Consider the following 12,016-nt stretch of genomic DNA (forward strand, 5'->3'; position numbering starts at 1 on the left):
TAAATGGATGGCCGGATCTATCATATTTCCACTTGGGGAATGGTTGCTCATTGTCAGGTTGTGAAACGAACCGAAGTTATTCTTACCACCAGGACATGCAGGGCAGACGCTTGTCGCCTGGCAGACCCTGTAGGATTCCATATTCATGCCCCTTAAGTTGAGACAATTAATGTCAGAGCGGGAAAGGATTACAATACGCTCTTGCAACGACCACTGACTTCTTGAGGAGGGGCGAGGAAGATGAATGAACTGGCAAGCGGCAGTAACCCCAATTTCCAGAGGCCCTTGGCAGAGATGCCAAATCTGTCCAATGGGACCCTGCGCACAAACGTTAACCTGCAGGCTTACTGTATTCAGCTCGACAATAGTAAAATTGACGTATGTACTGGGTATTGCAGTGCCGTTAACATGCATCTTGGGCGATCGCAAGGAGATACGGATCCGTCACGAAACACGGTCCACACGAGGTGACTAAAAATTTGAGCTTGAACATTGCCATAAATGCAATACCCGGCGCCTCGTATAGGCGCTAGCAACAGCAGGTGTTCACGAGTACTGCCAGTGCCTGCATGTTGAGTCCGACTTGGGCACATGGCAGGATGGGTCTTGTGGTTGAACGAGTGGTCCATCAAAAAAATTTGCAACAGACGGCTGACCGCGGAATTCTGGTGCTTCGATCATGAACGCTGGCATGAATAACGATGAATGAAATCCGCATCAAGTCCACTCGGTGAAATTTCAAGACGGGAAGAAAGAGCGAACTATCCTAATTGGTTGGCTTGATGCACAGCCTCATAATTCTTACATATACGGTGATGATCGAGGTTGCCGCCGGTGTGATGAAAAAGGTACAAGTCAATTTCGACCGGGGTACGAATCAAACTCTGATTTCTCCAAACTACATGAGACGCTGGTATTCCCTCTCCCTGAAACTCAACCAATATGCTCTAAGAAGGTTGTCATTTGTCACGTATCCAAAGATAAGCGAAACGACTTGGGCGCACCTATTGCATACTAGGTTCACCCTGGAAGTAGCCCCACTCCCCGTAAAAGGGCGCTACAGTGGCGGGTTGCGCTTGAACCGCGGAGGCTGTCAGGCTACATTGGACTCCCCGTTTCGCGCACAGTGCGCAGGGCTGAGCAGGACGGTCCTTGTCGTATTCGCACTTTGATGCTCATGATTAGCTAGACTGCAAGCGATGCAAGGAACCAAAAGTTGCCAACTCTTTTTCTAGCGTTGCGACACGCCTCGCACGCATGAGTCGCCTTTGGACGCATCACGATAGGCTTGGATGAATTTCCTTCCATATTGGCAGTAAGTTGAGTGTGTAGGTGGTGTGTTCGCGTATTTCGTTAGGTTAGATTTAATGAGTTCGCTGGGATTTTATACCAGGGACGCTGCAGTCATCTGCTGACTCGGGAAATTGATGCCAAAGAAAGCAAAGAACACGACTTATCATGCCGCAAATAGAGGAAATAGCTACCAAGATCAGTTGCCAGCGGAGCATGAGACACTTGAGAATGGTAGCCTGTCCCCGGAACGGGTGGAATATACTTCCGGTATCGGTCTCCTAAAAACAGGATGCCGATCTGTTTGCATGTAACCTGTTTCTCATTGAAGATTAGCGTATATCGATCCACACGGCTGCAGCCTGTTCATCAAGTAACCCCATCACGACCCTGTCAGAACTGGTTTGATGTGCGTAAACGCTGCCTTGGGATATGCCACCAAGTTTACGAAGACAACTTAATTTAAAGTGGTGACCGTGTTCAACGGACATCTACGATGCATCTCCAGGAATCAAAATCTCTACTATTACAACGCGATGCAACGCACGTGGGGTTAATTCTATAGCGCCAAATAATCTCGAACTTCTTCCTCGCTGAGTTTGCGGAAAGTTGGCTTAGGCCGGCCTGTTTCACCACCGATTTTCCCAGCTTCGAGCTCCTCGAGTGTTGGGACAGTAACAACTCCAATTTCTATCGTCTTCTCGGTCATCTGACCCTCAAAGCCCTCTTTCAACGTCAACAGAGCAGTGTGAATTGCGTCCTCCAAACTTATGTCGTCGTTGTATCTATAAATGATCGCGAACTCAGCGGAAGAGAAATAGATGCGCCACATAAGCCTCACCGCTTCTCCAAAAACGTTTTGGCATTGACCATGTTTTTCCCAATAGCACTGGCTTTCCACGCCCAGAAAGATCCTGAAGGATCAACCTGGTATAAACTTGGGCCACGGTTGATGTCCCATCCTGCGACAAGTAATGACACGCCGAAAGGTCGGACTCCTCTAGAAAAGAGAATTAAAAACACGCGTGATCCTTTGTACATACAACCACGAGGTGTATCTTCTTACCCAGATTGAGTTGCCTTCTGCATAACAGTGGCGATCTCCTGCGTCAAGACCTTCGTGGGTGGATACTCTCCGTATATTTTCCAATATGCTTGCGCACTCTTTCGTGCCCTTGCGATCAAAACGCGGAAGTCAGGACCCATGCCTGAATACACGATCCCAATATTTGGGCACACTACTGCCACTTTCTCGATCATAGAGTCGTCTATTAGAATGGAGGACGACTTCTTCTCAGTAGCGATGACAATTCCATTGGACGCTGCGAGGCAAAATCAGCTTGTGATATGGAACGAGAGTAGACAAAGCACCTTTAATGCCGAGACTTGTTGTTCCCTGAGAGACAGCAGCCAACGCATGTTCGATCTGAACGAGTTTACCACTTGGCGAGAATACTGTAAGGGAGTAGCTAACCACAAAATGTAAGAGAAGCAGCGAGATTAGCGGAAGGGAATATGAACCTGTAAGCGCCCCCATCCGCGTTGGCCATTATGATATGTCAGAATGTGTATAGCAGATGAAGAATGACTTTGATGTGGGAGATGATGATACAGTTGAAACCTGAAGAACGCGTTATGATACTGCTACTGGTACACGCGTCGTTCAGCCTCAGAATTCAACAGACACAAACAACCACATGGAATTTCAGCTGACCTATATTAATATCGACAACTTACAAGTACTTATTGACCATCATTACCTTTACTCTAGTTCTTCTGCAGGTCACGTTCTATCTACCTTCCAGCTGCTTTTACCTTTAAAAATAAAGGTGCATGGTAACCGGTGCACGAGGGCTGGAAGCTTCGCTCATTGATCACTAACGTACTGTCACGTCTCTTTCAAATTGTGCATAAGTTACCTCAGAATAAATATTGTGGGTCCACCGTCGAGGCCTTCACATGCCCTAGCATAGTAAATATGTTATTTAACCATTTGATACTTGTGTTTGATGAGATCCTTATAGATTCAAAGTGTTCGAATGCACAAAAACGTATTAGGGTCTAGCAGTGTGGTTATCTGTATTCCTGCGCAAGATCCTCAGTGTTCTGAATGATGTTCTGAACGACACAAAAGCAGGCTATGCAGCCGTTATACTGGTATTGACATAACAATTTATAAAATATAGCGCTGTATCAGCTTGGGTATGAACATTCCCGCTCACCGTGACTAAAGTGCCCAGGTAAATGCATAGCTATTGTTGAAATTACTCTTTGCGCGAACCTCACTGGATCCATGAATATCTGGAAGTAGGAAACCACCAGGGTAGCGGGAATGATGGGAATCGTGCTGGTAAAAAGTATCGCGGGGCTGGGGAGGATCACGACCGAAAATTGGAGCACTGATTCAGGACCACACGATGAAGAGTACCGGAGGGTCGCGAGAATTACCACGGGAAGGATACGAGGGTCGTGGAGAGGCTTGCGAGGGTCGGGGGATATTGTCAGCTCGAGCTCGAAAATCAGTTGCAATCTGTCAACAGATATTGATGTTGGTCAGGTGTGAGGTTGTTAGAACAGACTCACACCAACGATTGCTCTGGTGAGCAAGATGGGAGGGATGAATACACTCAGTGACAACTTGCTGTTCGGTACCGTGCAAGGCTGGGAGTGGCAGGGGTACTAGCCAAACAAATGCCATTTTCGTTGAGCTGATCACTCTACTAGTACTACTATGAAGACTAATGTGAATGAATGATATATATTGAATTTAGGTTTATTATGCACATGCGGGCACCTTCTGGACCATGGTAGACCAGACCATGTCTTCGAAGCCGTTGAAATCCAGAAAATCAACACATCTGAAAGGCGGTTCGTATCATAGGTCCAGAAGTGGCCCGGGCTAAAACATGACCCTGAGGTAACACGCAATGCGTGTAGGCTTTACGGACTTACTGGAACAGTACTAGCGAGCCCGATGTAGGACTCGGCCTCAGTCCTTCTGCCCGTCTCGTGACTACAGTGAGCCAAATTCATGTTTGCACGTATGTAATACAATGTATCGACTATCTTGCCTGAGTCCACCTCGCATATCTCATATTATCTCAGTTGGGCTGATCGCAGAATTGGGATTAATGACACATAGACATCACACTTCGCCCGGCATCTTACTTTTATTCGCTAACCTTTAAGGGTGTTGTGCGTAGGTAGGGTTGCTATTAGTAGAGGTGCGTCAATATTTAGCAACGGGTTTGATGTCAAACAATCGTACCTTGTGGAAGGTGACCTCAGGGAAGAGCACCTTGGCCTCATCATTGGCAACGGAAGGGTGGACAATGACGTCTTCACCCTTGTTCCAGTTGACTGGCGTGGTTATGCGGTGTTTATCGCCAAGCTGCAAAGCTAAATAGGCTGAGTGAGTATGTGCCAAATAGTCATGCCATGATGCTCACAGTCTACGACACTGGAAACAGTTATTCATGTCAGGTTGCGACTCCAAAGGTTTGACAGACTCACCGGAGAATCTCATCAAAGTTTCGTCCGGTAGAAGCCGGATAAGCAATGGTCAAGCGAATGACTTTCTTGGGATCAATCACGAATACAGTACGGATCTTCAAGTGGGTTAATTACGATAAAGACTCAACTGATGTTCGAGCGTACCGTAAAGGGAAGACCCTTTGCATCACGGTTAGTCGCATCTTGCTCATCAAGCATATTATAGAGGGTGGAAATTTTCCGGTCCTCGTCGGCAATCTACACTGTAATATTAAAGACTGTATCGATCAGAATATAGCTATACGTGCGATGGGGAACTCCACGTTGGTTGGTCCGTATCTCGCGCCAAAGTCGTTGATATCTTCGACCCACTTGCTGTGGTCTTTGAGGCCATTGGCAGAAATTCCAATGAGTTTAACATTGCGCTTAGCAAAGTCACCAGCGCGGCGAGCGACCTCGCCGAGCTCAGTGGTGCAAACGGGTGTAAAGTCTCCGGGATGCGAGAAGAGAATGGCCTAGGTGGCTACTTGTCAATATCCCGAGGTTCATCCCCCACGAGATTCGCTCACCCAAGAGTTACCGATCCATTCGTGGAACTTGATAGGTCCAGCAGTAGTCTCTGCTTCAAAATCAGGGGCGATGTTTCCGAGGCGAAGGGAGGGCATTGCTGATAAAAGGACCGCGTAGATCAAGATTCAAAACCCCTTTATAATATGGGGGGAGATTGCGTCTTAAATTCCCACGGCTGAGAACAGTGAGCTAAGATGATGAAAGGATGGCGGTGGCATTGCAGTGGCATATGATGAATATATCACCCTATCATGAGCGCGATAAAAGTGGATTCTGACTCTTGAGTGCCTGACCTAATACACACATGACCATATCAGAAGGGTCCCATGATGCGAATCCTTTTACTAGTAAAAAGCTATAGCATGTAAAAGACTGTGGGGGTGGCGCTCCTGTTGCACCTGCAGTATCTTATCGATATCTTCGTCGATATCCTGGGAGATTTCGATCTAAAATTTCGCGACAAATGAGTATAGAACCATGATCCGTGGAAAGATACAAAAACAAACGTACTGCAGCGGCCAAATCCAGCATCGCCTTTCCAGCGATGAGCGCTTCCTCGTGGTTATCTTTGATCTCGATATTGATGATATGAACGGGCTTATTGAACTCGCCACCGCGACTGAGCAAGTCTGGGAGAACATATCAGTGAGCTACGAATTTAAAAACCGGTGCCAACGGCACCTACCATCACAAACAGCATCAAAGCAACGTTCTTCACATGTAATAACTACGTCTGCGACCGTCTTGCTATCCTGCCACCGTTCTGGAGCTAGCTTTATCCGCCTATTACGATCAAGCATCTGCAGAAGTCCGTTTGCGGTGTACCTGGAATGAATTCATCAGACTCAGGCCATAAGGCGATACAGCGGACTTGCAATTTCGCGTCTTTCGCATTGAGTTCTTCGTATATTGAGTTATATGGTGTACCAAACGAATAAATATTAGGCTTGTCTATTGATGGTCCAGGTAGGCGCACGGCAGAGCCCGTTCCATAAGAAATCACTCGGTACCCGGCCTTCCTTCATGTTTTTGGCATTAGATGAAATGAATGATGTTAAAAACGTGTTGTGATACGGACTGCAAGACATGATGACCTTCCATGGAACGGTTCTGTAAACATCATGTAAGACTTTTTCGTGATTGTTGCTAAGAACGCAAACCCACTTGATTACTTGCACACACGACGCAAAAGAGTGGTCTAGGTTTGTATGCAGAAGATCCTGCATTGTCTGCAGGAGCCGAGGGGCCAGCGATGGCGTTCTCGGAAGCTGTATCGACTTGCTGCACGAGAACATTGGGAATCATGGACTGTGAAGCCATATATGCTCCGTTTGCAGTCCATTGTGTCGCGCCTTGTAGTGACCCACTTTGTTGTTGGGGCGAGGGAGTGGGCAAAGCAGATGGTCCTCGCTGCAAACGCGGGTCCACGCGTGCCAAGCGCGGATCACGAGCTCGACGTGGGTCCATGGGTAGTTCTGGACACGATATTGTTAGCCTTGGTATGATGTTAGTTGACTGGCAGTAACAGCGTCAGCAGTATCTAGAACACTTGCTAGTCTCCAACTCGACCCAGCAACTTTAATGGGTTGTGCGGGTCGATGAAGATTCCACTCTGAATCATCATAGCGTACTAAACATGCAATATTTGCTCACCTTCCGGGGTTTGGCTAGGTGAAATGGCGACTAGGTCGTGTACGATACAGAAAGGTCACAAAAACAATAACAAACACATCGGGGTACAAGGTCACCGGTCACCGGTCACGCGCATGCTTTACGCCTCATAAGTATCTGCTTGAGAATCTGCCGATGTGGTAGGCTTGGGCTTTGTCAGATGTGCATGGATCGTCGCTGGTATCACAATGTCGCCGTGTCGCCGTGCGTCGTAAATGTATTCGAGCTGGGACGTCACACTCACTCTTGAACTTGCAGGACACCTCTAATTTCCGTGATGGATTGCGTATCATGTATTCGCGAACCCACGGAAGACGATATTCTTTTGATCCATCAGACAACGATGGCTGATGAGGAGGCAATCCAGGAATTGTACAGCGAAATGACCTTACTGTATTCTGTTCTGGAGCGCCTCCGCTTGCAGAAGGACAAGCACCGGGAAAATATACGTCGGGCCCGCTCATTGTTAACTCTTGCTCGCCGACTACCTCCTGAGCTACTAGCTCGCATATTTGAGATATGTGCTAAAAGCGGTTGGACGCGTGCGCCTGTGGTTGTTTCTCAAGTATGCTCAGCTTGGAGGAAAGCCGCAGCATTTCCTCATGTATGGTCCTATCTCTTCCTTGACTTGAGATCGGGGAATCCGACCGGCAAAGTGGTGTTTTGGTTGAGTAGAGTTCAACACGCGCCATTGCATATAACTTTGGATATCCCTCTCGAGTCACCATCATTGGAGGAGGTTTTGAGCTTACTCATTCCTCGCTCCAAGCAATGGCACACCCTTATCATCAAATCTGTAGACTCCACAACAATGAACTACGTCCTTCGCCGCTGCAATTTCCCGTTGCCTGATTTAAGGCAACTCGATGTTATCACTGAAATGGAGGGATCTCAGGGAGGTCCTGTGAATATGTCATCTCTTCAAGACGCTTCGCGTCTATCTCGATTGCTCATCGAACAACCGAATCTTCCACAATGGAACAACTTTATGAAAGTCACGAAACTGCACATTGTACTCTCCTCTTCAACGTTGTTCGTACCCTCCATAAATGCCACCGACTGGATCGAAATGTTGCATGCCTTACCAGAGTTAAGGGACCTCACTCTGGAGCTCTCTAAACCAGGAACACGCACATACAATGATATCCAACGTGCCGTGGATCTTCCTCATCTGGAATCACTGACACTCCACGTCTCTCCTGAAGTGAACAGAATCCTTTTGACAATGCGTACACCTGCATTGCGTCAGCTCCACCTGCGCTGCTCATCCGACCCTCTCGCACGCCCCCACATGCCTTCTGGCGCTCATTTGTGCCAGTTTCTTGAGTCTTCCCCTTGTCTTCAGCTTCTAGAACTCTATGATGTTGACGTGCAGCGCATCGACTTCGTGCGATGTTTCGAGCTCCTTCCGAAACTAGAGGAACTTCGTCTGCACGACAGTGACATTGCTGATGAACAACTGCGGCTGCTACACGGGGATACCGGGCATTGCCCAAACCTTGCTCGTCTTGACTTCCGTTGGTGCAATTATCTAACTGGAAGTGCGCTCGTGGACCTTACAAAGAGCCGGCTGCCACCAAACGAAAGCGAGGATCGAGGTTCACCCACAATGCCACAAACGAGGCAGATTAATGAAGTGGCTGTTATCAACTGCCTACACGTCAAAGAACAGGATGTTCTTGATCTAGCGGAAATGACACATTGTAGGGTCCTGATAAGGTCGGACGAAGATCACTGTTGTGAGCATACGGTCTCGGTCTCTTGAAAAGTATACTGACGTGATCATCAGACAGAAGGGGTTGCTGCAACAACGAGAGGTATAGGCAACGACTGCGACTACGCCACAACAATAAACTACCGAAACGAGTTATCCTCTGATCATGGATGGAACTTCGCTTCGAGAGTTTGTACAATCGGGCTAGAATACTAAAATTTAGATTGCAAATATACAATGTAATACCAATACAAGTACTGTTGGTCTCAAACTATAGCAAGCAGTAGTAGCCAGTGTACCATTCGCCTCAAACAAGGACCAGTCTGACATCAATATTCCACGCGTTTGAAAACCTCTTCCGTCAAAGCTGCAAGTAAAAGCAGCGGTACTGAGGTCTATATAACTTTGTCGTGGTTGATAAAAAAGAAAACTAGGCTGTTTCCACGCTTTATATGACCTTGGCACGTGACTCTCGGCAACATGCGGCCACTGCGTTGGTCAACGTTGCAATTGTGCTCATCTTCCGTCACCGTCACCCATTAGTACTGTCGTTGTACAGCGATTATTTATGGGTTTCATCGACCGTACCACAGACTTCAAAGATGTCCTTCAAGCGAAAGGCGCTGTCGCACCAGGCAAACGACGCAAGGCCTCATATGATGTCCCTAACGTGAATGTATTTGGAAAACAATATTTAGAGGAAGCCTATACGATTGTATGTCGCAACAATGTGTCGGACGTCGAGGTTATCTTCTAAACTAATTGCCCAGCTCAACCATATTGGCACTCTCACGCGTATGCTTTCTAGCATACGGAAGCCTTACCTGAGTGTAGACACACATGCCGTGCCACTCTCGCGACATGGTTCCCTTGCCATCGATCTGAGCGACTCTACAAAATCGTGGTCGGGAATACGTTACCTCACAGACGAGGAGCGGGACCAGGTTGACCTGCAGGCACGTGTCATTCTCAGTAGGTGCGCAGACAGAGTCAAGGAAATGGAGACACTCGAAAAGCGTGCGGTCTGTTTCTTGCCGTTGTTCTTGAAACGACCACTGAAGATTAATTGTTTTCTACAGGTCGTGCTGAGCTCGCTGCAAGTAACGTGAATCCCTTGACACGCTTCCTGCCCGCCCGTCTGAAGAGCAACAACTCAACAATACTTTCGGATTTCACAGCGGCGCACCACTCCAGTATAACGTGGTATCTCAGCAGGCGTCTTACAGAAGCCAGCCAGAATCAAAAAGAAATGCAGGAAGAACGTGTTAAGCGTCAACTTGAACGCACGCGAACTCTAGGATCCAATGCAACGCAAGAGGCAATGGATATCGTCTCCAAGGGACCTGTGCAACATAAACAACCAATTGCTGGAGGGGGCGACAGCTGGTTGGGAGGTGCTTCATCAGCACTCGTCTCAGGGATCGCCGCTACCATCGGGAGCGGCCGCCCTGTTACTCAACCGAGAACACTTACTCCCGCCTCATCATTAGGTGAACTGGATGGAGATGACGATGATATTGAGCTTTCGCAGTCTCAGATACTTCAATTCGAGACGGAGAATGCAAATATCCTCCGATCCGTCCAGGACACGCTCGAGTCCGTACAACAAGCCGAAGCACGATTGATGGATATCAGTAACCTTCAAATGGAACTGATGATGCATCTTACACAGCAAACGGAGCTGACTGACCAACTATACGAGGACGCGATTGCGACGACATCTACCGTAGAAAAGGGCAACGTGCAGCTGAGAGAGGCACGTAGACGTGCCAAGGACAGTCGAATATTTATACTTGTTTTCCTGATTGGAGCCAGCTTCTCCTTACTTTTCCTCCACTTTTACTAGCGACTTATTATTCGTGCATGCATGATATTCTATAGTTAGAGATGTGTAGTGACCATAAAGCTAGCTTAGTTCGGTGTTCCGTAATTGATTACATTTCACTACAGATTCCACTGCAGTAAGCTCACCAAGGGAGTGGGTGTTAAACTCTACGGAGAACTCAAAGAGTCAGATCCCAACAAAGGCGCTTCCTCTGCTGCCTCGAGTGCCTCTGCAGCGAGTTCGTCACGCTCCGACGGGCTGTCATGTAGACGCTTGATCTCCTTCTGCATGAGATGATAGACCAGCCTGTATAGGGTAAGTAGTCTGCTATTGATAGTGGTGACCTAGACACGAACGAGCTGGCTAAAACAGATATCGAGATACCGCCGACAACTAGAAGGCCGTTGACAATTTTGGTTTCTGTACGCCACGAATCCATGCATTAATGAAAGCGGAATGTCATGACATTTATTCTTACGGGTATCCATATGATTTCTCTGTTCGCCGTCTGAGAGTCTAGCAATACGAGATCCGACGAACACGTAAACCAGAACCTTCGGGAGGATAAACCAAGTCGCCATGAAGAACTGGAACAATGACACCGGCGCTATGCTCTAATAAGGAGTTAGATCCAAACCAGCAAACAACTCGAAAAACTTACTGCGAATAATGAGTTTGACCAAGCCCATGGTGGAAATGAAGAAACACGGATGAGAATAATCAAGGGCATGCCTCTTGATCGCTGTAGATGTCTTCTGGTAAGCAAGTATGCCGAAGCTAATGAACACACTGACTATCACAGCTTCTAGAGCCTGCCATTTCTCATTAGTGGAAGTCCACGAACGCAGCCTCTTGCTGAACATGATCCGAAGAGTAACAAAAACTATTGCAGAGCCTGCCAGTGATCCAAATGCTGCAGGGAAAAAGCCTCGCAAACCGTACGTGAAACCGAACAAGTTGAGGAGCGTAGTATGTCCAATAAAGGGGGGGAAGGATACAGCGACTGAGGGGAATTAGTATGTTTGAATTCCTTGAATGAAAGTGCACTTACTCATGATAACGATAAGAATTGTGTACCCATAAGGAAGATGTCGGATGTCTTGAGCGAAATCGTACGTGAATTGAGCAATGCGAGCCGGAGTGACCACAACAATAAATGCGGCTGAGCAGAGATAGAAGAATAGGATGAACCATATCAAAGCCTGCAGCAACATCGTAAGTTGACAAGAGAACACTACATTGCAGTCTGATATCACCTTTCCAACTAGACTGAGCTTTTGATATCTCGAGCTTGTTAATTGTAGGAGGCCCTTGAAAAAACGAACCCCACTCGTGAGTGCGACTAACATGTTTGAGCGAAAGAAGAATTCGGTGATTGCAGGGTTGTGTCAGGCAGGAACAGAGGGGATGACTACTACGTATTCCACGATCGACCCGAGTAAAGCATAGTACCA

The 12,016-nt window shown here is 47.5% G+C and overlaps 6 protein-coding genes across 6 annotated transcripts; 2 read left to right on the plus strand and 4 right to left on the minus strand.

Annotated features, from left to right (window-relative positions):
* Window positions 1–1,802: 1,802 nt before the first annotated feature.
* Window positions 1,803–2,948, minus strand: F5147DRAFT_189436 (nucleophile aminohydrolase). The gene is made up of 5 exons (XM_041428481.1): window positions 2,812–2,948; window positions 2,662–2,759; window positions 2,357–2,612; window positions 2,132–2,290; window positions 1,803–2,075 (listed from the first exon to the last, which is right to left on the minus strand). Exons 1-5 carry the CDS (start codon window positions 2,838–2,840, stop codon window positions 1,850–1,852), a joined length of 768 nt encoding a protein of 255 aa, XP_041298949.1. The 5' UTR covers window positions 2,841–2,948; the 3' UTR covers window positions 1,803–1,849.
* A 1,356-nt stretch (window positions 2,949–4,304) lies between these two features.
* F5147DRAFT_667063 (1-Cys peroxiredoxin) lies at window positions 4,305–5,549 on the minus strand. Its single transcript, XM_041435209.1, has 7 exons — window positions 5,352–5,549; window positions 5,091–5,297; window positions 4,948–5,040; window positions 4,804–4,898; window positions 4,740–4,750; window positions 4,559–4,689; window positions 4,305–4,502 (listed from the first exon to the last, which is right to left on the minus strand). Exons 1-7 carry the CDS (start codon window positions 5,445–5,447, stop codon window positions 4,461–4,463), a joined length of 675 nt encoding a protein of 224 aa, XP_041298950.1. The 5' UTR covers window positions 5,448–5,549; the 3' UTR covers window positions 4,305–4,460.
* Window positions 5,546–7,058, minus strand: F5147DRAFT_667066 (phosphoprotein phosphatase). Its single transcript, XM_041435210.1, has 6 exons — window positions 6,517–7,058; window positions 6,431–6,462; window positions 6,228–6,371; window positions 6,038–6,177; window positions 5,863–5,981; window positions 5,546–5,798 (listed from the first exon to the last, which is right to left on the minus strand). The coding sequence occupies exons 1-6, from the start codon at window positions 6,817–6,819 to the stop codon at window positions 5,697–5,699; spliced, it is 840 nt and encodes a 279-aa protein (XP_041298951.1). The 5' UTR covers window positions 6,820–7,058; the 3' UTR covers window positions 5,546–5,696.
* Window positions 7,059–7,132: 74 nt separating this feature from the next.
* On the plus strand, window positions 7,133–9,148 carry F5147DRAFT_667070 (uncharacterized protein). Its single transcript, XM_041435211.1, has 3 exons — window positions 7,133–7,227; window positions 7,282–8,762; window positions 8,813–9,148. The coding sequence occupies exons 1-3, from the start codon at window positions 7,184–7,186 to the stop codon at window positions 8,899–8,901; spliced, it is 1,614 nt and encodes a 537-aa protein (XP_041298952.1). The 5' UTR covers window positions 7,133–7,183; the 3' UTR covers window positions 8,902–9,148.
* A 118-nt stretch (window positions 9,149–9,266) lies between these two features.
* On the plus strand, window positions 9,267–10,588 carry F5147DRAFT_667075 (uncharacterized protein). Its single transcript, XM_041435212.1, has 3 exons — window positions 9,267–9,452; window positions 9,508–9,754; window positions 9,817–10,588. Exons 1-3 carry the CDS (start codon window positions 9,306–9,308, stop codon window positions 10,581–10,583), a joined length of 1,161 nt encoding a protein of 386 aa, XP_041298953.1. The 5' UTR covers window positions 9,267–9,305; the 3' UTR covers window positions 10,584–10,588.
* F5147DRAFT_667076 (Golgi apparatus membrane protein TVP38) lies at window positions 10,589–12,008 on the minus strand. The gene is made up of 7 exons (XM_041435213.1): window positions 11,819–12,008; window positions 11,614–11,764; window positions 11,357–11,565; window positions 11,224–11,304; window positions 11,041–11,176; window positions 10,919–10,982; window positions 10,589–10,868 (listed from the first exon to the last, which is right to left on the minus strand). The coding sequence occupies exons 1-7, from the start codon at window positions 11,909–11,911 to the stop codon at window positions 10,730–10,732; spliced, it is 873 nt and encodes a 290-aa protein (XP_041298954.1). The 5' UTR covers window positions 11,912–12,008; the 3' UTR covers window positions 10,589–10,729.
* Window positions 12,009–12,016: the final 8 nt, after the last annotated feature.

The sequence above is a fragment of the Suillus discolor genome (assembly GCF_016758755.1).
Source record: "Suillus discolor strain FC423 chromosome Unknown F5147scaffold_3, whole genome shotgun sequence".
Taxonomy (NCBI): Eukaryota; Fungi; Basidiomycota; class Agaricomycetes; order Boletales; family Suillaceae; genus Suillus; species Suillus discolor.